This window comes from Melospiza melodia, chromosome Z, assembly GCF_035770615.1.
Source record: "Melospiza melodia melodia isolate bMelMel2 chromosome Z, bMelMel2.pri, whole genome shotgun sequence".
NCBI lineage: Eukaryota > Metazoa > Chordata > Aves > Passeriformes > Passerellidae > Melospiza > Melospiza melodia.
Genome location: NC_086226.1, coordinates 49556168 through 49581017, shown reverse-complemented (window position 1 = coordinate 49581017; position 24850 = coordinate 49556168). Strand labels below are relative to the sequence as shown.

The following is a 24850-nucleotide window of genomic DNA, read 5'->3' as shown; positions in this document are numbered from 1 at the left end:
CATTTCAAGAAATTTATCGCATAGGGCAGATGCAGTAGGACCTAGTTCTGAAATCTACGGTGCAAATATTGAGGGTATTAAACCATGGGAGCTCATGTGTGTAGTTGCAACTTTACTTGCATTGTCAAACAGACAAAGCATTTCATTTTAGGGGAAATTACATGCATCAAATTATCTAGAAGTTCCAAATTCAGAAATTACATTTGTTAAAATGTCATTAAATTTGTATTTACACTCTATTATAAATAATATTACTATATGTTATTCACTAGCCATGTCTTTTGACACAACATTTATAAAAGAAGAAAAAAATCAGCTTACTTAACAGATTACGCTTGCCTTTGTATTCTCCTACACAAACAGGAATTCCAATGCCTTCTTTTAAGCCATTTGTCCAGGTGAAGAGGGAACTAGAAGACTGTGCTAAAACCTTAAGTCTGTTGGCTGCCAAAACTGCAATCACAGCTCTTCGGAATACATAAATCAGGCCCTGAGATTTTCTTCTCTTTAGTTTTGCTTCATCCTGATTGTTTTCCTTATCATGAGAGAGAGCAAGAACTAAGGTCCTAATCTTCTGGTTCACTAATTCATAAATGTTCGCCTGATCCTGGAGAAGGTCTCTTTGGGAAGACATAGCACACAGTCTGCCATACAGAGGATACAGGGCCCCTGCCAGTAGTGCACAGGCTGCCAGGAGGGAGGAATGCTCCTTTTGAAACTGTGTTAACATCTTTTTCACAGAAATGTTTTCAAGAGCCAATTTCTCTTGACTTTTTTCAAGGACATAAATTTTTTCCTTATTTTTCTCTGCTGCTTCTTGGTACTCCTGGGGTAAGAGAAAAAAACACCAAACAAAAAAACCCAGAAGAAATATTAGCGAAAAGTTTTTTACTTAACAAAATCATTTTTACCTAGACAAAAGATAAAAGAAAATACTTTCTTTTTTCTTCACATTCAAGTAACACACTAAAGGAACAAATATTATTAGTAATGATGATAAAACTATCTCTCCTAAAAAACTGTTAAAAAATGAAATACATGAAAACAAAATAACAAAGTAAAGTTTGCACAGTCTTCAGTTACAAATGGATTCCTAGTTCCTGATGATAACCCTTAGTACTCCAGTAGCCTGCACCTGGTTGTCCACAATGCAGTTTTATCAGCTGACTTAACAACAATTGCTTAGAAAGGAATTACATGCTCCAATTTAAGAAAGATCATTGCTTTACAAAGAAGAAATAAAGTTAGTATAAGGGAGAAGAAAAAAATAAGGAAGGCTCTGGAACATAAATGTAGACAGATTGGCAGCAGCTGGAAAAGGGGAAGTAAAGGTGATCTCTTAATTACTTTGTAATCAACCCCCTACTTATATATTCACAGATTGATTAGGTCTCATACAGAAGTGAGTTTTCAAAAGAACAGTGTAATACAGATGTTTTTATTTTGCCTAGTACCATAATAGATTTTTTTAAGTTGCAGAACATTTTTTTTCCTCTAAATGCCCTGAAATAGGGAAAGAGGGAGATTTAAAATAGCAAGCTGGTATAGAGAAATTAAGATGGTAACAAGTCAGGAAATGCCAGGACTACAGTTAGAGGATGCAGACTGCAGTACGGGAATCAAGACACTACACTGAGAGTTCTAAGTGACCTCTGAGACTTAAACTGGGTTTTTGATGCATAAAAGCCTGCTGTGATTGAAACAGTGACTACATTTAAACAGGCTCCACTGGTATAGGGAGATAATAAATTTTAGGCACTGCTCACAAAGACTGCATAAGCTCAAGTTAAATGCTAATACTTCAGCTACAACACATGGTCACAAAAAGGCAAACATGGATGCAACTACAAGTCCATACGATGATGAAAACTGAGGATTTTATTTAAGTTCAGATGCCTCTCTTAGAGCTATGGACAATTTCGTTGAACACAGAGTGATATTATTCCTGTAGCAGTGGTCCAAAAAGAAGCAAAATGGTATTATCCAGCCATATTCTCCTGCATTCTATTTGGTATAGGTCCCAACTAGTGGTGAGCAAGGCACCCTAGTTTCTTTTACCTCCTCCATCAAGCAAAAAGGGAAAAAAATATACACAGCTATCCCTAGAATGAAAATAGAAGATTCCACGCTTCTACAGAGATATACCCTAGTCAGTTCAAAATGTCTTTGACCAAATAAATATTTTATAATTTTTTTGGAAGGGAAAGAATTTGTAATGCTATTAAAATACTTCAAGCCATACAAAAATAGAGTAGGCCACTAAAATATTTAATTTCAAAATGCAATTAACAGGCCACATATGTCACTTTACTATGCTGAAATAAAGTATGAACATGGACAATACTTTCAGTGCTACTGCATTATTTACAGTGTTTGATTTTTATAGATGAAAACCCTGATAGCATGACTGGAAGGAACTGAAAAGGTGAGCCAAATTTAGAAAACAGCCTATGGTTTCTGGCCATCACAGGTGAAAGGCCAATATCTAAGTAAACAAACTGTGATCCCTACAGGGTTGTTGGGCAGCAATACCAATATTCAGTGCTCTTACTAATTAAGGAGCTTTTTTAATGCTTTTTGTGATATGGTAATATGCAAAAGTAAATGAGACAACCTTTGACTTCAGAAATGTAAGTTTTGCAAGAAAATAGACCTTCTCTCTTTTACTGGCTAATAATTTCTTTTGCTACACCAGACACTGTTTCTAGAGTTTTCTTTAAAGCTTAAAAGCACAGTTCTTGAAAGAGACATGGACTTTTCTTCCTAAACATTGCAAGCTGGTTTCCTTTGGTGTTTGAGCTTTGAGGGGCACCTCACTGAGTTGCAGAGCTCTATCCATTCCAAGAAACCTTAACAAAAAATCAGGTGCTACTAGCAAAACTATTTTATCCTACTTCTTACTACACCCTTAGCCTTTATTCTGGCATGGAAACAGAACTGAAAACTAGAAATATAATGACACAGAGACTTCAAAAAGTTTTTCTTTTGGAGACCTGAGCATAGATGGCAGTAGAGGAGAGAGGGCCCACCCCCACATGCACTAAAGCTGCCCCCAGGGAGGGCAAGCAAGCAGCAACACGATGAACAGAGAGGGCAAACAACATGAAACATGAGCCAGAGCACCATGACACTGTTTGCACATGCAGGGCAAGCAGGAAGGGCACTGAAGCACTGCCACTTCAAGCACTTAGCTCAGTTGGTGATATTCACTCTCAGTTATTGAGCCGAGGTGTGGTGTTTGTTTGGACAAAAGTTACTTCCTCTGTGCACATCAAAAAGGAAGGGGCAACCCAGATGGACTTCCCATGAAACCATGCAGGAGTCTGGGTCTCAGACTGCAGGGAATTGTGGAGCCTGGCACTGCTCTCAGGGCAGAAGAGACAGCAGCTGTGTGAATTGTGATCAGGTGGATGACTTACAAAGCCTAACACTGGAGCTGAGAGAAAAAGTAGAAAAACTAAGAGGAAATAGGGAGCCTGAGGAAGAGATTGAGTGGTGGAGCTGCATTCTGCCACACCTCAAATGCACGCACTGTCCACTTCACCTGAAGCAATGGATCCCCCACCCTCTCACCACCAGGCAACATGGGACCTTAGAGACAGAGGCGAGTGGAAACAGATTTTTGCTTGGGGGGGGGAGCAGGTGAATCTCCTCCCAAACTACTTACCTTCCTAGGTGCCCTTATACAGCAGGTATGGGGCCCTGGAATCTCAGAATCAGGGAAATAAGAATGTGGATGAAAGTACATCTAGGCTGGACTGATTGTCTAGGACAGGGCAGCCTAGCCCCTACATTTTGACCTCCTCAATTAAGAAAAAAAGGAACGGCAGTAGTGACTCCCTTTTTGGAGAAATTAAGAACCCAGTATGCCAACCAGAATTTACCTAAAAAGAAGTATGTTGCCTCCATGCAGCCCAGATAAGAGAGAGCACCAACAAACTGCCCACTGGTACAGCCAACTGATCACTACCCGTTACCTGTTTACCAGGTGGGTAGCAACAAAGTCCCAATGAAAAGGCTGTGAATGATCAAGAGGACCTCAGGGCCTTGGGATAACTGGTCAAGGGATCTGGAGCACAAGCTGTGTTCTCTTCTCTCCTTCCAGTTGTGGGGAATGATAGGGCAAAACCCAGGAAAATTCCAGAGGAACATATGGCTTCAAGGGTGGTGTTACCATCAGAATTTGTGGGGTTTTGACCATGGGTCAGTTTATATGATACTGAGTCTGCTGACAACAAATGAGATCCTCCTAGCTCAAAGAAGGAAAAGGATCTTAGCAGGGTTCACTGAAAGAGCTTTAAACTGGATTTAAAGGGGGACAGGAACAAGGCCAAGCTCGACAGAGAAAAGGTGTGGGAAGGGGAGTACTACAGTGATCACCCAAGCAGCAAAAGGATGCTTAGGAGGGGATGCCTGCCGAGGGTACATGAATTCAAAGACGTAACCAGAAGACAGACTGTGCACTCCCACTGGGTATATTGATACAATCAAATACTTCCATGGAGTGCTGTACACCAATGCACACAAAATGGGGAACAAAGAGGAGGAACTGGAGATCTGTGTTATGTCAAAGGACTCTGACCTTTGCAATTAGAGATGTGGTAGGAGAGCTCACGTGACTGGAATGCTGTAATAAAGTACATGCTATTTAGGAGAAGGAAACAAAGAAGGTGAGATGGTGGAGTTACCCGCTCTTGAGGCAACACCTGGAATGTATAGATCTCTATCTTGGGGTGGATGGTGAGTGAGTCAAGAGCCTATGGGTCAGGATAAAAAGGCAGATCAGCAGGGGTGATCTGTGGGTGTTTGCTACAGGCCACCTGAGCAGCAGGAGAAGGTGGATGACATCTTCTACAGGCAGCAAAAAGCAGCCTTAGAGTCACAGATACTGGTTTTTGTAGGGGACTTTAACTATCCTGACATCTGCTGCAGAACCAGCACCATGAAACACAAACAGCCCAGGAGGTTCTTGAGAAGCAGTGATGACAACTTCCTGTCACAGGTAGTGGCGGATCCCACAAGGAATATTGTGCTGCTTGACCTCACACTAACAGGGAAGGCCTTGCTGGGGCATGAGAGTTGGTTGATGTTCAAGGATAAGTTCCTCCAGATTCAAGAACAACACATCACGATGTGCAAGAAGTCAGGCAAAGAGGGTAACAGACTTGCATGACCAAATGAAGAACTGTCATTACCCAGGCAGGAAATACACAGGAGATGGAAAGAGGTCACTTAGAATGAAGATAGAGAGGTTGTCAGAGTAAGCAGAAATGAGACAAGGAAGGTCAAAGTGCATCTGGAATTAAATGTGGCCAAGCATGTCAAGGACAAGGGAGGTGATCCTGCCCCTCTATTCAGCCTTAGTGAGGCTACATCTGGAGTGCTTTCTCCAGTTCTGGGCTCCTTATTACAAGAGAGACAAGGAGCTACTAGCTCCAACAGAGGGTGACAAAGGGACTGCAGAATCTTTCTCAAAATAGAATGAAGGACCTGGGTCTGTTCAGCCTCAAGAAGAAATGATTGAGAGGCAATCTCAGATATATATTGCCTCTCCCAACATCCTTGCAGCTAAGCTCAGGAAATGTGGGTTAGATGAATGGACCTTGGGGTGAATCAAGAACAGACAATTGCACAGCTTAGTAGCTTTGTAAAGACACTGTCCTAATAGGGGAGCACAAAATCCACATGGAAAAATGATTTTCAAAGCTCAGGTTGATATGACAGCTGGAACTAGCCAAACACTAAAACATAAAGCAATGTCTGCTGCAATAGGCTGCAAGTGCAACAAAGTTTTTTTTTAAAGACACTTCACATCAGTGGTGGAAACCAGTCTGTGACACAGCCCCCAAAATCTCCTCCAAGAAGAGGCTCCAACAAAAAGGCGATATGCCCTTTTGCCCATCCAACAAAAGGGGATATGCAGAATGTAGTTGTCACAGTTCCCTTCCACACTCCCTGTCCCCTCAAAAAACCTGATCAGTGGATCAGAATCTAGGTAAAAGCCTGCAGTCAGTGATGCTCCCAAGGGTTCAATCTCATTGAATTTGTTATCACTGACCTGGAGGAAGGGATCAAAGGCACCCTCAGCAGGTTTGCTGGTGACTCCAAACTGGGGGCAGTGGCTGATGCACCTGAAAGCTCTGCTGCCATTCAATGGGACCTTGATCAGCTGGAGGGCTGGGCAGAGAGAAACCTGGTGAGGCTCAACAAGGGCAAGTGCCAGGTCCTGCACCTGGGCAGGAACAGCCCCAAGTGCCAGCACAGCCTGGGGCTGACCTCCTGCAGAGCAGCTCTGTGGAAAAGGAGCTGGGACTCCTGGTGCATCACAAGCTGCCCGTGAGCCACCAGTGCCCCTGTGGCCAGGAGGGCCAATGTCATCCTGGGCTGCATTGGCAAGAGTGTGGCCAGCAGGTCAGGGAGCTGATCCTCCCCCTCCACTCAGCCCTGGTGAGGCCATTCCTGGAGTGCTGTGTCCAGTTCTGGGCTCCTCAGCACAAGGGAGACAAGGAGCTGCTGGGGAGGGTCCAGTGGAGAGCCATAAGGATGATCAGGGGTCTGGAGCTTCTCTCTCATGAGGAGACACTCTGGGAGCTGGGATTGTTTGGTCTGGAGAAGACTGAGAAGAGATCTCACCAATACACAGAAATATCTCAAAGGTGGGTGTCAGGAGGATGGTGCCAGACTCTTTTCAGTGGAGTGATCCAGCACTGATGTTGGATGAGGAGCAATGGCCAAAAACTAAGGCATGAGAAGTTCTACCTCAACATGAGGAAAAACTTCCTTAGACTAAGGGTGTCAGAGCACTAGAGCGGGATACTCAAGGAGATTGTGGAGTCTCCCTCTCTGGAGACACTCTAAAGAAAAAAAAAAAACAAAAAAACTTGACGCATTCTGATGTAACCTGCCCTAGATGACTTTGCCTTGTCAGGTGGGTTGGACTAGATGGTCTCCAGTGGTCCCTTCCAAACCTAACAATTCTGTGACTCTCATCAGTGTCTACAAGTATCTAAAGAAAGGGTGTCAGTGGATGGATCCAGGCTCTGCTCAGTTATGCCAAGAAACAGGACAAGAGGCAATGGGCACAAACTGACACACAGGAAGTTCCACCTGAACAAGAGGACGAACTTCTTTTCTGTGCAGTGACCGATTGCCCAAAGAGGTTGTAGAATCTCCCTTTCTGGGGATATTAAGGAACAATCTGGACACAATTCTGTGCAATGTACTCTAGGACAACCCCCTTGAGCAGGAGGGTTGCACCAGATGACCCACTGTGGTCCCTTCCACCCTGACCCATTCTGTGATTCTGTTAGTCAGTGATTCCTGTCATTCAGCTGTTTTATTTTTCCAAATGTATATAAACATACAGGTATATCTAAAAACAACATCAACTGCCCTCTCTTTGCTGTGTTTTAAGTACATGAGCCAGACATGCCTGCCAAAGAAAGACAGGTCAGGACCAGTACAGTTACATACATTTATTTTCCTCCCTTTGCAACGACTATAGTGATTTTTCATATAATTGCAATATATCCCATCCTTTATCTAATTCACCTGTCTTGCTGTAAAAGGCCTCCAACCAAGGAAAAAGCAAACACTTTTTTTTTTCCTTCCCAGGGGACTTTTTCCTTTGCCTGTTTAGTAAACCTTCGATTTTTCTGTTAAAATTGACATTTTAAAGTAATTAAAGTACTTTTCTCTTATAATATATTTTTGCATACAAGAACAAAACCTTTCTATTTTAAGCAGTTGCCACAAAAAATGGGGACAGATTAATAAATGTCTATATAATAAACAAACAACAACTGGTAGTTAAAATTCAGAGGACATTTCCTAGGGGACTATAAATAATAAATAATTTGTGTGAGGCTAAGGAGCAGGCATAGTAACATTTTCAAAATGGCACACTATCAAATCAAGAGGACTAGGCTCATGCAACAAAAGGCAAAGAAAAAGGATGTGCATTTTAAGCTCCATTGACTCTCCAAAAATGGAGAACCCTGACAAAGAGTGGTATCTACAGAGCTTTGTTTATTGCTGATCTCTGATAAGGCTACTCTGGGAATTTCTTTCCTATAGAAAAACAGTAAAACTGCTCTCTGATTACACCATCCATCTGACCTACTGTGAGGTAGTACCTACTACCAGCTATGAGGTAGTACCTATTAACATTCACACATCCTATTGTGGAACCAGGGACCCTGAACAATACTAGCTGGGGACAGAAGCAGTAGCAGGTGTCAATGCCACTAAAACCTCCAGATTTTGCAGTGTTTTAATTATAAGGAGACCATTATAAAAAGCCCTGACTCTCCACTGCCGTTCTAATAAACCAAAACAACAAGTTTCAAGATACATTGCTGATACTGCTGGGCAATTAGAGCTCTCTGTTAACTCCTGAGAGTGTGAATTGACACTCTATGGTTTTCTTTCACAGACATGTCAACAATTTGAAAAACTAAAGAAGTCTCAATACAGGACCTCTGAGGGGAAAATATCCAGAAGAAGTCATGGAACACTGGTTGAAGACAAAGCTACAAATAAAAGGAAGCATCCTATGATGTACCATTAGGTTGGTGCAGGACAGCAGAAATCATTCATCTTCCCTTTTCAGAATGGAACTAAACCCTACAAGGGGTTATTTCACCAAAGTGCTTGCAATTAACACTCAGATCTTTGGATGAAAAATGTAGCAAATTGCTACAGTTTCCTAGTAGCGCTAGAATAAGTGTCTTAGAGTGACAAGACCCCCAGCTGTACAATGAAATACTGGCAAGTTATATTCCACTTGTACTGATTATATGTTTCCTATAAAATTTAATGAATAAAGCTTGCTAAAATAATTAAATTTAAATATTGCGTTCTGCATCTTTATGTAATCACTGGTAGTCAGCAAATCTTAAAGATCCTTTGAAGACATTCTGTAACTTGTGGCACATTTTCCCTTGTTTTCTTTGGAAATAAGGCTATGATCTTAGTCTGTCTGTACACCTCTGATCAAACAAAGCACTGATCTTGCAGACAAATATGGCTAAAAAATACAAAAGATAAAATACAATTAAGCCAGGAAAAATGGGCAATCAGGACTAGAAAAGCCTTAGCAGTAGACATTTATGGACCCTACGGGTGCCAAGAAATAAAAGGCTTAATTTGGTATTTGCAAATTGAAAGTCAGTCACAAATTAGAAATCGAGAAGAAATTAGTCTGTCTTCTTGAGAGTTAGACACTGAATGGTAAGGAAGACAAACTGGAACACAAGATGGAAAAGAGATCGTTGAACCATCTAAGTGTATACAGACATTGCACTACCTAGATTACAAAACTACCAGCTTGCACTCCAACATTACATAACCTGTGTTAGAAAACAAGCCCAGATGTTTTCTAAGGAAAAATATTCCCGTTTTAGTGATTCATTAGTCCTGTACAGGAAGCTGACAGATGAAGTTTTTTCCAAAACACGTGCCTAAGTGCACGCCACAAAAAGGAGACACTTTTTTACGTACATGCTTTACATGCTATCTATACAATCCAGCTGCAGAGACTGGGAGGTTTAGCACCATCCCAAAGAATGATGCAGTACTGTGGAACACCTATTTTTTACAAAACACAAGAGTTTTTAAAGACATGCATAGGAGGAAGAAATCTAAATTGTGTAACTCCACTTTTGATTTAAGAAGGAAATGTAATTTTTAAAATTAAAATGAAGCTTCCTTATTCTACCATTCTTTCTGTTGGCAAATGAAAACCATAAACTGAAACTACATGATGATGGGGAAATTAAATATAAATCTGGATGCCACTTATTCCACTCACACTGATGTTTGTAGCCTTGTCAATACCCAATGTGAAATGTAAATATCAAGCAAAAAAATCTAAAAAAATATAACTCAGTCCTAAGCACTCATCATAAACTGCTCTTTAAATAGAATGTTTCATAAATGTATTTTTCAGCACACAAGGACTTCCAAGACTAAAATCTGCATCAAATATAGCATTCTTCAGATAAAGTAAGTCACAGGTGGCAGTCACAAGTAACAAGGCATACCTTATCTCCTCAATTTCACAACACTTTTATTGAAACACATGTAAATGAATGTGATTGAAAAGATGGTGAATGGTAGTTGTAGAATAATAGTGAGCATTTTAAATTGCAAATAACTTGTCTAACAATCAGTACCAATAGCATTACACTTTTGACCCACTGCTCACTGATTCATCTGTGTAACAGCATCCTCTAATACTGTTGAAATCTACCACTGCTAATTGGTTTTTAGGGTCAGAACGTATATATCTAAATTTATCCCCAGATGAGACCATTTTACTGTATCGCTACACAGTCTTTGCAAAGCATGACACTGAAAAAAATCACTGCTGCCCTATATAATTCTTAAATCAAGCAAATTCAATCTTACAGCCTTAACATTCTCAAAAAACCCCAAAAAGCCAAATTAGGCAATTCACTCCTAGAATGTTTTAACAAAGACATTTATTTCTTATTATAAATGAAGTCAATACTAGCATGGAGTTTGCAGATTTTTTTTAATTTTAAACAACCTTAAACTGGTTAGGAGTTCAAACTATGGAAATAATCCATTAAATATTTACAAGAAAAAAAAAATCAGAAGTTCATAGCACCATACCTGTGCCCTTGCATGAACTTCCCCAAGGAGACCTGAGTACTGCTGTTCCAGATACTTTTTTTCGTTCTGCCAACAGCTTGCCTGCGCTTTCATTTGTTCAGCCATTTTGTTAAAAGCATCTTCCTGGCTCTGCTGAAGCTCCTTCATAGTATTGGACTTGTTTTTACAAACATATTCCAGGTGAGATATCTGTGTAACAAGCATTTAAAAAGAAATTATTTTATTTCTCTAAGCACCTTTTTACTTTATTGTGTATATCAGTTTAACCACAGATGTCATAAAATCTAAACTGTAATTTCTTCAATATTTTCATTAAAACTAAGTAAAAGCCTTTCATGACAGATTATTTACTTGAGTTGTGCAACAATATGAACAAAAAATTGGATTCAGTTTTGCCATTGCCATACCATACTGCAGATGCTTATTGCTTTCTTTGTTGAAAACCTGAACTGGTCATGTCTCCTATGTTTTGGCTTTTTGTAAACAAGAGCATTAAATCTTGTGATGGTAAAGTATACCAATCTGAGTATACCAGTCCCTTAGAAGTTTGCAGGAATTGTAGATAATATATAAAAAAACCAGTCCTTAATATAATTTTTGTTTTAGTGGAAAACCAAAACATTCCAAATACTATTAAGTATTAAAAGAATTTCAGAACATTTTAGCACACAGAAGTTGTTTTCGACAAGTACAAATGGATTCACTCTGTGGATAACTTAGTAGCTCCCGTGCAAACTAAATTGAGGAATGAATCACGGTAAGAAAAATTGTGAAATACACACACCTACAATTAATTACTAGAGAGTATCAGCAAGCTACTTTTCAAATGTATCACACAGAAATGCAAGAGGAAAATTTTGCTCCCAAGAAAGCAGTTACAACATGAGTGACATACTGTTCAAAATCCCTGAAAAGCTGGTGAGTATATGAAAAAAGTCCTAGAGACCTCACAGTCAATATCAATAACCATACTAAATTAAAAAGCAAGAAACAATATGACACAGTATCCTCAAACACTGCCAATAATGTTCACTCCCTTCTCTTCCACTCCCCTTTCCTCATTTGCTTCAAAAGCAAAATGGAAAAGTATATCAAATGTTCATAATCCAGATTTTATCCTACCCCATCGGTAAGGAGGTAGGTCCAACTGACTGCTGAGGTATTTATTAATTGATGGGCAGAGTTAAAACAATTCACTGTAACCAGCCCTGCATCTTACCCAGACCAGAAAAGTGGTCACTCCTGAAGATGAAAAATGTCAAAATAAGATTTTCCCCTACTATGTCTTAAAAAATGTCAGCAGAGACAAGTTCTGGAGTTGCTGTACTAGTCTTAGGACTGACCTGATCAATGGAGCCAGAAAACGAACTGAAATTCTAAAGACTGTCATATGTTAGTCTGTGGAGTCAGTTTAATTTATTTAAAAGGAGATTTTTCTTTCCTAAAAATGCAGGGATTTATGAAGAGAAAGGCCACATAAGCTTACTTGCACCCTGAAAATTACAGCTCCTCTCTACAGCAAATACTGAAATGTTTTATAAAAACTGGTATTTTCTGTTTGTGTTACTGAATATAATTCTATAATCCATGAGTTACAATTAAATGAAAAAATACACTGTCATTCTTTCAAATGAAATAATAAACTCTGAATAATAAACATATAATTTAAAGACGACACTCCTTGAGTAAGGGCATTTTGTTTCAGTTTTATGGTAAAATAAAGACTTGCTTTATTAGTGTAAATGACTAAGTTCTTTGAATTGCTTCATCAGTAAGATTAATTTATTTTCTTTTAATTAGGTCCCTGTGGCTAATATTGGCTAGTACTATTAGCATGTCCTGCACTGAAAGTGGAGCTTAGAGACTTCATACAGACTTCAGTCACATTTACATGCCCACAGCAATGGCATCAAACTGAGTTGTAGACAAGCCATAATTAATGGTATTGAATTATTAACGTCCAAATTCTTTTTGAAATAAGATGAATGTCAGTCCTTTTTAATGATACTGCAACGTGGACAAATGTCACTGAATTTAATAGAGGTAGCTGGTGCCTAAGGACACTTACCTTCTCATTAGCCCTGTTGAGGTCTGAGATCAGGGCATCAACATTCTCCTGCAAGATTACACAAAGCTCAGGCCAAGAGAATCTATCTAGGATGCCTTCTGGTTGTTTTATAAGCACACAGCCTGCTATCAAATGCTGGTATAAGCTGTGAAGGAAGGTTAGTTTCTCCTGAAACAAAAGGAGAATTACATGATGTATCTGAACAGTGTTAGAATTGAAAGACGTGCATTACATGGGCAGTAATACGAACTACATGCAAGTGAAAAAAAGCCCACATAGCTCATTCACAAACCTTTTTCAAAATACCATAATTGCTAATATTTGCAGTCATACATATTGAAGCGAATGTAAGAAAACAGTTTTCACAAAATGTGTCTATTCAGACATAATATATAAATAGTTTATATAAATACAGAACAGTCCTGCTGTTATCACAATGACTATCTGATACAGATAAAAAATTCCATGCTATTAGTATATGCAATTTATTTATTTATGGTAAAACTTTCAGTTATACTCTAACTGTATCCACTTACAACAACTGCAGAGCATGCAGAAAATCCTCTGATTGGCTTGGCAGCACAAGACACTATTTATACAACTATCACTCTGAAGTCTTTTTTAAATTGTTTTTGTATGGATTATATATGAGACCAAATGGCCAGAAAAAACAGGCTTATAGCTTCATGAGTTAAATTCCACAAGCCATGCCTCATTCATTTACACTGATTTTAGTCAGTAATATAATAAATTGATGCAAGTTATAAATAAACTTTAGCAACAATAGAATGCTATAGAAATTCCATCCTTAGTGCTTTCAGTACATATATGCAACTTAGCAACTTTGATTAAGACAACAATAGCAAGTTGTACCTCAAAAGTCACAAGGACAAAGTCTGTAAACTATTGCAAAGGTTCCCATTATTTTCCAGGGTCCTTGGTTGAAATTTTCCATTAAGAAAATACGGATGGCCAAGATTGGAAAGTAGGATTGTTCTGAGCTCTTGCCATTACACTTACATGTATTTTCTCACAATTATCTCATGGTGCTTTAGGCAATTAAAAATAAATTGTAGTTCAGTTTAGTTTAACTTTGTTTCTAACAGATCTACAAATTCCCCAAGGAAAATCCAGCGTGCCACCATCATTACATTTGATGTTTGAGCTGTGATAAAACTAGGATGACAATTATCCATTTGGCATGAGAAACAGGATTCCAAGACCCCAAATCAATTCACACATGTTGAATGCAACCACAGGGTTGTAGACATGCTGACTTTACAATATAGCCAGACTTCTAGTTTCCTCCACTTTAATCATTATCTGATGTGTGTAACAATTCCAGCTGCTTCATGTGGACCCTATTTAAATACCAGACTGTAAAAGAGGTGGAAAGAATGTTTCCTTTTTACTCAGTTGGCATCCATGTCCAAATTTGTGGAAGTAATGAGCTCAATATGCACAACAACTACAAGTATATCACTGCCCTTGCTAGTACAGAACCACTTTATTGGGCGGAAAAAGCAACAAAATTAACATCTGTTAATACATATAAGGAGAAAGATAATAGTTCTGAAATAAGACATTGTAGACCCATTCCCACATATAGCACACTACAATTAGGTAATAGATAAAGGTAAGAATTTCTAGGTTTTGTGGCATGCATGCAAAATTGCCTCAATTCCATATTTGCTATGTATCAATTTACACGTGGATCAGTAATTAACACATGATAATGACAATATTACATGTTTCAATTGTAAAACATTTCTGCTAACTTTTAATTTGAAAGAAAGAAAGAATTGTTCGTCAGGCATTGCTTTTTAAATAAAGTCTGTTTTTCAAAAATTTTTGATACGGGAATGATTAAGCTATTAGTTCTGATACAGAAGAAAGGAGAACCAATATGTCCTGAAATCCTGTAGATATTAAACACATATTTCAAAATACGTATCTTAAAATCATATTTTAGGGATAAATCTGTTAAAACTAAGAGTAACCATCTGATGTATGTAAATGTATAAAGCTGAGATTAAATAAAGACTCTTTGACAGTCATCTTGTCTCTAGTAATACCTCCATATCCTTCTGGTAAGCCCTGGTAAGCTTCTGGATTTCATTTTCAGATTCTGTGGCACGTACTTGCTCTTTCTCCCAGCATTGCTGTACATCCTGCAGTTCCATTTTTAAAGTTTCTATTAAGGTCTCTCTGTCTGCACACTTAGTGTGCAGATAGTTTAACTCTTTCTTGGTATCAGCCATGGTATCCTGAACTTCCTGTAAAACAGAGGAATTTAACAGAAAAGCTGGTATAAATTTTACTCTATAAAATGATACCCTATCCAAGTGTTCATCACCTGAGGAAAGAAACAGTCATATAACCATATGTATTCACAGGAATCCAGGCTGGGTGGACTTTATCTTTCAAGAATAGAGTTTCAAAATTGACAATAGGCCTCTTGAACAGCTTGCAACTAGACAGCATTGGAAATCCATCTCTGACAGGTAAAGGCTCCATGATACAGTAAACTTCACAGTCCCCTCTACCCCCACAAATGACATGCAGAACACAGGAATGCAACTTATCCTCTGCAGAGCGCAAAGCTCTCAGACCCATTGAAAAGATACATTATTTTCTTAAGTGAATCCCTGATCTGTTAGGGCTGAGTCTGCAAGCAACAAAGATGCTGTTGTGCATCGTATTCTTTACATGCAAGACAAAAAAAAGTGAGGACTCTCTTTGGAGGTTGACCATGGGAAATAAGTAATTAGAAGTAGTCATAAATACTGTTATGTAACAAACACCAAAATCTCATCAGGTAAACATAGAACTTAATATAATACCCCCTCTGAGCCAAAATATGGTGCAGTTACACTGGATTTCCAGCACTGCTAAAGTTTGCAAAAGGTCAAACTGAAAGCATTGTTTATTTTTCATAAAATCATAGCTTCATAGACCATAAAATCATACAAAACATATCACTAAATTAATCAGAAAATGACAAGCTTTATTCTTCTAAATAGAAACATTAAAATATTAAAGTAATTTTAAATTTCTAATAGAAATGCTTTCAGACTAGATCTAGATTTTGATCATCTATACAATATTATTACCAAAAATTTAGAGAGATTGAAAACTGGCATATTGCATAAAAACCAGTACCCTGTGTGTGTAGCAAGCTCAGTTTGTGCATGAAGAATACAAGTATCTCTTGCAAAGGTTGCAAAATTTTTAGGTGACTTAAAAAAGTGCCGTAACAGAAGTAGAAGTCCTAAATCTTCTGAACATAAATTAGTAAAGAAACTTCATAACAGGTGACAACACATCATATCCATTAATGTGAACATTCAATGAATGTTACAGAAAAGCACTGCATAAAACATAAAACAGCATATCCTCAGAAAAAGAACCTGAAAAACGCTGTGTTTACAGACATTCTATTTTGGCAGTAATATAATACACTGCTAGTTGGGAGATTAAGTTAAAACACAACCTCAGGATTTGCTCACTCCCTTGGCTATTGATTTAACCAGACAGGACATTACAAATGTGGTGTCAGCCAAAAACAGAAAGAAAAAAAAATATTTCCAAAACTAAAGGAAAGAGCTCTCAATGTTTTTATCTCAGCTAACTTTTACTCCAAGAAATTTTAGGCTGCATACTTTACAGATGTTTAAGAGAACTTGATGCATCACATGCATTGACCCTTCTGACAAACATAAACAAAACAATTAACTAAAGAATTGACATCGTTAAAAAAATATACCTTCATATGCATAGAGGTAATTAAATTCTCTTTCCCTTTTCTTGAGAAAAACAGTTAAACAAAAAAGATTCCTGATAATGATTTCAATATAAAACAATACTTGCAAATTTATCAAGGTATTTTAATTATTTCAGAAGGGCAATCATTGAAATTATGTGCTTTACAGTGATAAGTAGGATAAAGCAGCATGGTTTCACACAAACGTGTGAGGTAAACTAGTTTGCTCAATAGACTACAATGATAGCAGGACTTACTCTGATAAGAAAAAAAATACTTTTAATCCAGAAAGATAGGTTTTGCAAAATGTTCACATTTTATGCTAAGTTCATTAAACCTACCTTCAGGTCTTGTCTTAAAGCACACATTTTCTCCTCAGATTCCTCAAGTTCTTTTGTCGTCTTTTTACACAAAGCCTTCATTTTCTCAAGCTTCAAAAAATATGAAAGTCAAAGAGGCTTTTACAGAAAGGGTGCAATGATCTATTCAATATAATATAAAGGAAGAATTTCATACATGAAAGTAAAAAACAAAATTTATTTAAATTTCTTGAAGAGCTTTTGTACTACATACCATCTAAATAATATGCCATTACAAAACACTAAATAATCTTTTACAATGATTTAAAATGAAGAGTAGTGGTAGAATAACAAACTGAGTCCATTCTTACCTATCCTATTAACTCTCAAAATATCTGACAAAAACACAGATTCTGAAATGCACTTGAAAGTGTAGTAAATTCAGATAATGATCCGGGGAGTGGTTTGAGAAAACAAGTTTTCAAGTCAGTGGCCATTTGCAGAAATTGTCTAGCTACAAGCTTGATTCTTTACAGCGCACTGGATAGTACTCACATACTGTAAAAAGCATCAATGTACCACAGAGGCACAATGACTTTTAGGGTTAAAAGCAAAAGCAATCTCAGAGGTTGCTTAATATGTACTGAGGTACTACCATGTGTACAAGCTTCACTTTCTACTTTCAAAAACAGTAACTACATAACAAAATAATGTGTATCTCTGTTTTTATGATGATGCTGCTAACACCTGACATTTAAGGAGCAACTCAGAAATAGAACACCTAATATGCAAAATTTATGAATTACATTTAAAATGTTTATTTTTATATTTTGATGTCAGGAAACTTAGCAGAACCCTTAGAAATAATTACAGTAAATTAAAGAATGCTACTGGAATATTTCCAGTCTTTTTATTAGTTTACTAATAGTTTCCCTCTATCCAAACATGTTCTGGTATCTGCACTATACAGAAAGTCAGAAGTTAGTTATCTTCAAAACCCAAAACACTTCTACACCTTTCTAGTTTGTTAGTTTGTGTGACTACACAAACTAACCAGATCTTTTAATCAAATGTTTAACACAGTAAGTTAAAGATGACACATGACAAGTTTACCAGCGTACTTCACATATACATACAGGTGTACACATATATTAATAAATTCATCAATATGTGGGATCTTGTTCAAAATCTTTTTATAAAGGAAACCACTAAAATTTGCTTACTGTTGTGTTGCTACTAAAACCCTTCCTTATTGTGTATTAAAACAACCTAGTTTTATTGCACAGTGCCCTTCATAGTCCCCTTGTGCATTATTGTATTATTAAAGTTTTATTATTAAACATATCTCACACATAAAAAGCCAAAAGCAGCATTCTCTGTGGGGGCGGGGGTAATCAAGAAGGACAGAGCACTGCCCTTTCTGTGCACCACAAAGGTGCTCAGTGATCTCTGGCTCCATATGACAACTTCAGGGTCAGTCCCACACAGTCCTACTGGGAAGTCTTGTGGCAGGTCATCTGTTGGTCCTGCTCTGCTTGCGATTTATTTTCCTTGACAGTTCATTCTTCTTTCTGTCAGAACACTCTCTCTGCTTTCTTAGAAGCCACCCCCTTGGTCTCCCCACTGCTGTCTCTGGCACAGTTTCACAACAAAGCACATCACTAAGCCAAAGCCTGCTGAGTCGACTTTTCAACTGTGCTGCCTATCACGTGATGCTCCTCCTCCCAAATAACAATTCGCTGTGGATAATATGTTCCTAGTTACTCTGCAGCTTCCAGACTTGGGTCTCAGAAGAGTTTCATAATGACTATACACATCAGTTCTCTTATCTCGCTGGGAGAGACTTAACAGTGCTTGCTGTTTAAAAAGTGTAATTGTTACCATGGTCACTTATTTTTGTGTCCCTTGAACAAACTCAAAGGTCTTGTGGGAGACCTATTCTTTCCACTAAAAAGGGCAAAGCTAATATAGTTTTCTTTTTTTATTTTTAATTTTTAATTGTTTTAAACCTGTTGAATGACTAGCTAGACTATGCATTTGTCAAAATAATAGACAAAACCTAGAAATTAAATAAGAATGCTGACACTTCACAATCTCATCACACCTTGCCTTTCTGTATTTGCCAGTTTTATTCAAAGTCTAATCACAAGTTTGTACAAAAAGTTTTAATGGTGCAGTTAACTTCTCTGTACAGCCTTTAAAGCCACAAATTAATAACACATTTACACCCAAGAGGAGTAATTTAGTCAGACTAGCAAAACACACAAGAAAATAAATGCAAAACTGTAACTTCTCAGTCAGTGATATAAAAGGACTGCATGGAAAACATCTGATTTTTTATAAGGGTAAGTTTCCCAAAATTGAAATACTTCCATTATTTTATTAGATAACGTAAAGACAGTATTCTAACATTTTTATTGAAATTATAGCAAAAAAGCTCCCAAAGAGAATCCATTGAAAACACTCTCCTCAGAAAATTATACCAGTTTTAGAAGTACGGGGGAGCATGCCTGATAGCAGTGACTAATGAGGCTCAACCATTGTGTTTTTAGGAACACTGCAGTATATGCAGCTGCCCTCTTAGATCATTATCTTCTAACTAACATTCTATATATGAGCGGCTTGTTATTCTAAATGTTTTTTGAAAATAACCCCAAACGACTGAACTAGAAAAGCAAATTAAACTAGAAAGACAAAAAACTGTTCTCCCTGTCCCCACAAATGTGAAACTTTACTGTAGGGCAAAGCTTAGAGAAATAGTAGCGACAGAGATTTTTTCTTCAGGCATACTTGAAGCTGTCTACTCAACATTCCCACTCTTCTGCAGTTTTTTTACAAGCAAAGTGTATGTTCTGCTGCAGGCCAAATGCAATACATATAGAGCCAAACATTGCAAGTGCTACCTCATTAGACGTATCTTCCAGCTTGTTCTGGTAAGCTGTCAAGGTACACCTCAAAGTCTCAACGACAGAGCAGCTCAGAGGTTTATCTTTGTCCTCACAAGTGCCTGAAGGAAAACACAGAACAAAAATTAAGCCTTAAAGCCACAGAGAGAAAATTACCCACCCTGGATGTGAGGTATTAGAATTATTTAGGGCTTCAGTGACAATACAGAACACTGAAGAGCAGCCTTGTTTGCCATGAGAGATTCAGCTGTATAGCCATGCTTTCATAGCAAATAGAGCTAAAAGACATCTGTTTAAAAGCTTTAATAGAAGATACAGAACTGTAAATTCTGGATTACATTTATGTCTAATGCATTTGGTATGCAGTCTCACATTTTATTCCTACTGTAGTCAAACCTGTGTCATTCAGTCAGACAAGCCAACTTTGAAACCACACAATTATATACTTTGAAAAACATGTTGTCTGAAAGTTAAGAATGTTACACTTTTCCTGACATTATTTTGGTGTTGTGACTGAGCATGCATATAGTAATGCAGTACTTCATTTACTCAAAGCCTTACTGAGCCAAAGATCATATGATTATGTTATGCTTGGAGAGGACTTGATAACATTTTAAATTATATTAAATTTTATTCTGAAGGATTTGACAAAAAAAATATTATCTGTCTGTAGAGTCCTATATAACAGTTCAGTTATAAATCTGATATAACAATTATATACACACACTAAACTTATTTATTAAATCTTTAGATTGAGATTTCTGATCTTGTTGCCCTTATTGGGGACATATGAACAAATCTGACCATTTCAAAGTGCATAGAACAATGTGCCAAAAAAGCAAAACAACACTGTATTGATCGAGAGGTCACCAGATGTCAGCTGATATTCAGTTTCCAAGAACAAACTTTTCTTTTTTCCTGGTGTTACACCACAATACTAGGTTATTGACAGACCATTCCTCTCAGCATTATTTATATTCTTAGAAAAAAACTTTTATCACTTACTGTTTGGCAAATTATAGTATCAACGTTTCAACAATTTTTAACACATTCTATAAGGAAAACTATCTTTACCAACTATAATAGCAGCCTTATTTTGCAAAAGTGAAAATATCTGGGGAATTTTAAATCCAGGAAAGCTAAATCATCAAAACTCCCAGCACAACTAAACAATGATAGAGGTGCTTATCACCAGTGTCACTAAGCAATTTACACAGGGTGGCTCATGAAGTCAAATCAGGTACTAAAGTCTGAGACTTTTCTTTAGCTCTCCATAAAACTTTATCAGAGGAGGTCCACTTACATACTTGCAGGGCACTTAAAAAATATTCTATAATTAGTGTCATCTAATAAGCATGACATTCTACTACGGCATTGTATAAAAATAATTAAATTCCTCTTGTAGGCTACATGTAATACACCAATAGAACTCAGTGGAAAACTTACTTAAGTGCACAAGTCAGAACGTATTGCCAAAATGCTTTCAATTAGTTAGCCTCTTATCTCCTGACTTGATAATACCAGAAAGTATAAAGTGCTGTTCAGGCTGGACTAGGTGTTACAAAGTCCCACCTATTCAAAGCAACACATATTTGCAAGATTGCTTTCAGCAGCAGGAGCAAGATCGGCTCTACAGCATGCACATCCCAGTGACTGACCTCTGTCCTCTGTCCTATCAGCCACTCCCCCTACTTACCACAGTTTCTAAAAGTCTGCAGAGTCAGGGAAAAAACAAGAGTTTCTTAATGACACTTCAGAGCCCTGTGAATCCTAGAGATATCCCAAACAACTGTGTTACACTTAAAACCAACCTAAGAAGAATTCATAAAATCTGACCTCTTTTGAGAAGATTTCACATTGAAGAAAGTGCTGACTGTGACCTTAGGATAATTTTTATCACATAACCACAGCTATAGCTATGCAGAGAGCTCCAGTCCAATCTTCTTATTTAAAAGACCAACCTCTCACTACTACCCATTGTAGGAACATTATGCGTTGATCTTGTTGCACAAAAAAATAAACACTATTTTTTCATACTTGTAGCTCTAGCAAAGTGGTAACAAACAATTCTCATTCAGTTTAAAACAATGTGTATTAAGTCTATCCAAGAGTTATCTTCCATATCATAGTTTTTGTCAAACTGTCTAAATAAAGTATTTTCATATTTTAAGTCCCAACCTGCAATGATGTTATTAATATCATGTTTGCCAAAATTAGAATTTTGCAGTAAACTTTTCATGCTGTCATTCCTTCCCTTTGCTCTAACCCTACTTATAGGCAGCTCAATCTGCCAATAGAAATACAGATTCAGTCTACCAGTTGAAAACAGACCTGTGGCTTTAATGCTGCCCAAATGTTGTCTGACTTCATACAACTGTGCAGGAGACATGCAGCATAATCCAAACACACTCTGTTGTGGCAGAAGCATGATGTCAGCAATGCAATAAAAAACGCAACCCAGTACTTGAAGTGCGCACCCAGTACTGCCCAAGAGTTTGAGGGAAGAATTTGGGATAAATGCCAAGTTCCATACGAGTCTTACAGAAGTATACAAGTGAATAAACTCCTAAATCTGCTGTTTCAGACTTTCTACTAGCTGTACTGGGCCAAGGGTAGGAAAAGAGATAATTCTCTTCAGAACAGCTCATATGGTGGTGTGTTTTAGATTTTTGACCAAAAAAAAAGTGATGCTAACTCAAAGCAGCTAACACTCTTAGGACTTTGCACCCATTTCACCCTTTTTTCAGATTACTACGACCATAACTACTTTTTCCAGAGGACTCTTAAGAACATACCCTATTGCTGAATAACTGCACAATGCGATAAACTGAAAAGATACAAAGTGAATTCATGCAAATGAACCCATGAGAATAACAATGCTTTGGAAAATATATAAAGGTCACTGAAAAAGGAGAAAACATGGATTTTTGCTTGTTATTTTGACGTGCATAAAGGAAAAAAAAAGCTTTCTAAAACTATTTAGGTTTTAATCTGCACTGAGTTTTCATGGGCTGGTTTTTGATGGTGGGGGGAGGCTTCAGGGGTGGCTTCTGTGAGAAGTTGCTAGAAGCTTCCACCATGTCCAGCAGAGCCAATCCCTCATGGCTCCAAAGATGGACATGCTGCTGGCTGCTGTAATTGTCAGTACAGAGAAGAGAGGAGTGGAAACACGTGAAAAGAACAACACTGCAGACACCAGGGTCAGTGCAGAAGAAGGGACAGGAGGTGCTCCAGGCACCAGAGCCCACATGCCTCTGCGGGCCGTGGTGCAGCCCATGGGGAAGCAGCTGTGCCCATGCGGTGCCACAGGGATGCAGAGATCCGCCCACAGCCCGTGGAGGAGCCCCACACTGGAGCAGGCAGATACCCGGGAGGAGGCTGAGATCCTGTGGGAGGCCTGTGGAGAGAGGGCTCCTGCTGCCAGGCTGGAGCAGCCTGTCCTTGGAGCACTGCACCCCACGGAACAGTGACCCAGGCTGCAGCAGTTTTGGGAGAACTGTTGCCTGTGGGATGGACTCACATTGCAGCAGTTTGGAGGGAGCTGTTGCTGATGAGATGGAGCCACGCTGGAGAAGCTCTCAGTGAGCTGTTTGCTGTGGGAGGGACCCTGCAGTGCAGCAGGAGAGGGACTCCCTCTCCCTGAGCAGCACGAGAAGCCACAGGTGATGAACCACAGGTGATGAACTAATGTAACACCCATTCCCTGTCTCCTTGTGCCAGCTGGGTAGGAGGTACAGCTGGCAAAGGAGGTAGAGGGAGGGATGGGGGGGAAGGTGTTTTTAAAGGGCTTGTTTTACCTCTCTTTATCCTGCTCTAATGTTCTGATCTGTAAGTAAGTTCATATCTGTAAGTTAAGCCTGTTTTGCCTGTGATGGTATTTGATGAGTGAACTCTCCTGGTCCTAACCATGAACCCTATATTAAATTTCCTCTCCTCTGTCCAGCTGCAAAGTTAGCAGCTTTCATAGGTGCCTGGCATCAGCCGACATCAACTGGGCCAATGATCAGTACTATCAATAAAAAGATAGCATTATCTTCTCTTTACTGTATAGATTAATAATCATAGACTGATCAGCACTTGAATTAAGGGGCTGAATCTTTAGTGTTGGATCTTTAATACTGACAGATTTTTAAGTAGATCTCTCAACCCCTTGTGTTCAATGTTGACCACAAGAACAAGACAGACTTCCCTATCAGCTGTGGCTAATGTAGCCCCTCATCTAGTAATTAGACTAAAAAGATTTATTTAAGATTTTTACTTTTATTAGCACATAGGTATTCCCTTTCAAATATAATAATAATTTTTAAAAATTTTGAATAAATGCTATTAAATACAAAAACTTATAAGTACACGACAGTGATAATATAATAATGCAAAGCATTAAATTTAAGTTTCAAACTTAAAAGCATAGCAAATATGTCGGACAAAAGTCTTAGTCAATGTCTATTCTAATAGTAAAAAAGTGGAATTGACTGTAAGGACTCAGGCAATCCACTGCAAAGCTAAATTCTACTATCTGCCTCAAGAGCCTCTTCACAGATCCTAAAGCTTGAAAAAAAAGACCAATTTAAATTAGTTTAAAAGTTTATCCCAGACAAAGCAAATTAATACTAAAGGTACTGTTATTAAATTTCTCATATTATAGAAACAAGTTAAAGCTGTTCTTAGCAAGGCTTACCATCCAAAAGACAATTGCTGCTTTGGAAATTGCACTTACTTGCTTAAGTAACTTCCCCAGATTTACTCAAGTCCTTTTTAAGCATGTGGAACTTTGCAAAACTGTGGAAAACCTACAGTCTTTAAAGAGCTTTTCAACTGTAAACCTACAGGTATTATCACATTTATAATTACAGAATAAAACTGGTACCAGTCCCAAACAATGAAGCATATGGCCTATGCAAGGAAATCAATGCATGACAGAATCCAAGCTCACCTTTTAAGGACAAGAGAAATCCCAAGAAGTTGTTTCTTTATTGAAATTCAGTATCACCAGGCCCTAAAAAAAACTCTTTGTGAAGATACAAAAAAGTGTATCTTCATTTCAAAGTGTTTTTAGCAACTCATTTATGTCTATTGTTGCTAAAAAGTGCCAGAACACTCCATTTTACTTGTTTTCTTCCTGTTTACTTTCACTGTAAATTGGAAGCACTTTGTGTCTAGTATGCAATTTTTCTAA

At 38.0% G+C, this 24850-nt stretch overlaps 1 protein-coding gene across 12 annotated transcripts in view; it reads right to left on the bottom strand.

Moving 5' to 3' along the window:
* The window catches only part of CCDC171 (coiled-coil domain containing 171), a 159703-nt gene that overhangs the window by 87829 nt on the left and 47024 nt on the right, over positions 1-24850 (bottom strand). For 9 of the 12 annotated variants that reach the window (XM_063179591.1, XM_063179595.1, XM_063179588.1 and 6 more), the window contains 6 exons: positions 19672-19775; positions 16811-16900; positions 14782-14982; positions 12707-12874; positions 10639-10827; positions 322-826 (listed from right to left, as the gene is read on the bottom strand). In XM_063179591.1, coding sequence (XP_063035661.1) covers positions 322-826; positions 10639-10827; positions 12707-12874; positions 14782-14982; positions 16811-16900; positions 19672-19775 — 1257 coding nt within the window. The remainder of the gene's footprint in view (positions 1-321; positions 827-10638; positions 10828-12706; positions 12875-14781; positions 14983-16810; positions 16901-19671; positions 19776-24850) is intronic. The other 3 variants (XM_063179594.1, XM_063179592.1, XM_063179593.1) reach the window with 3 other exon arrangements.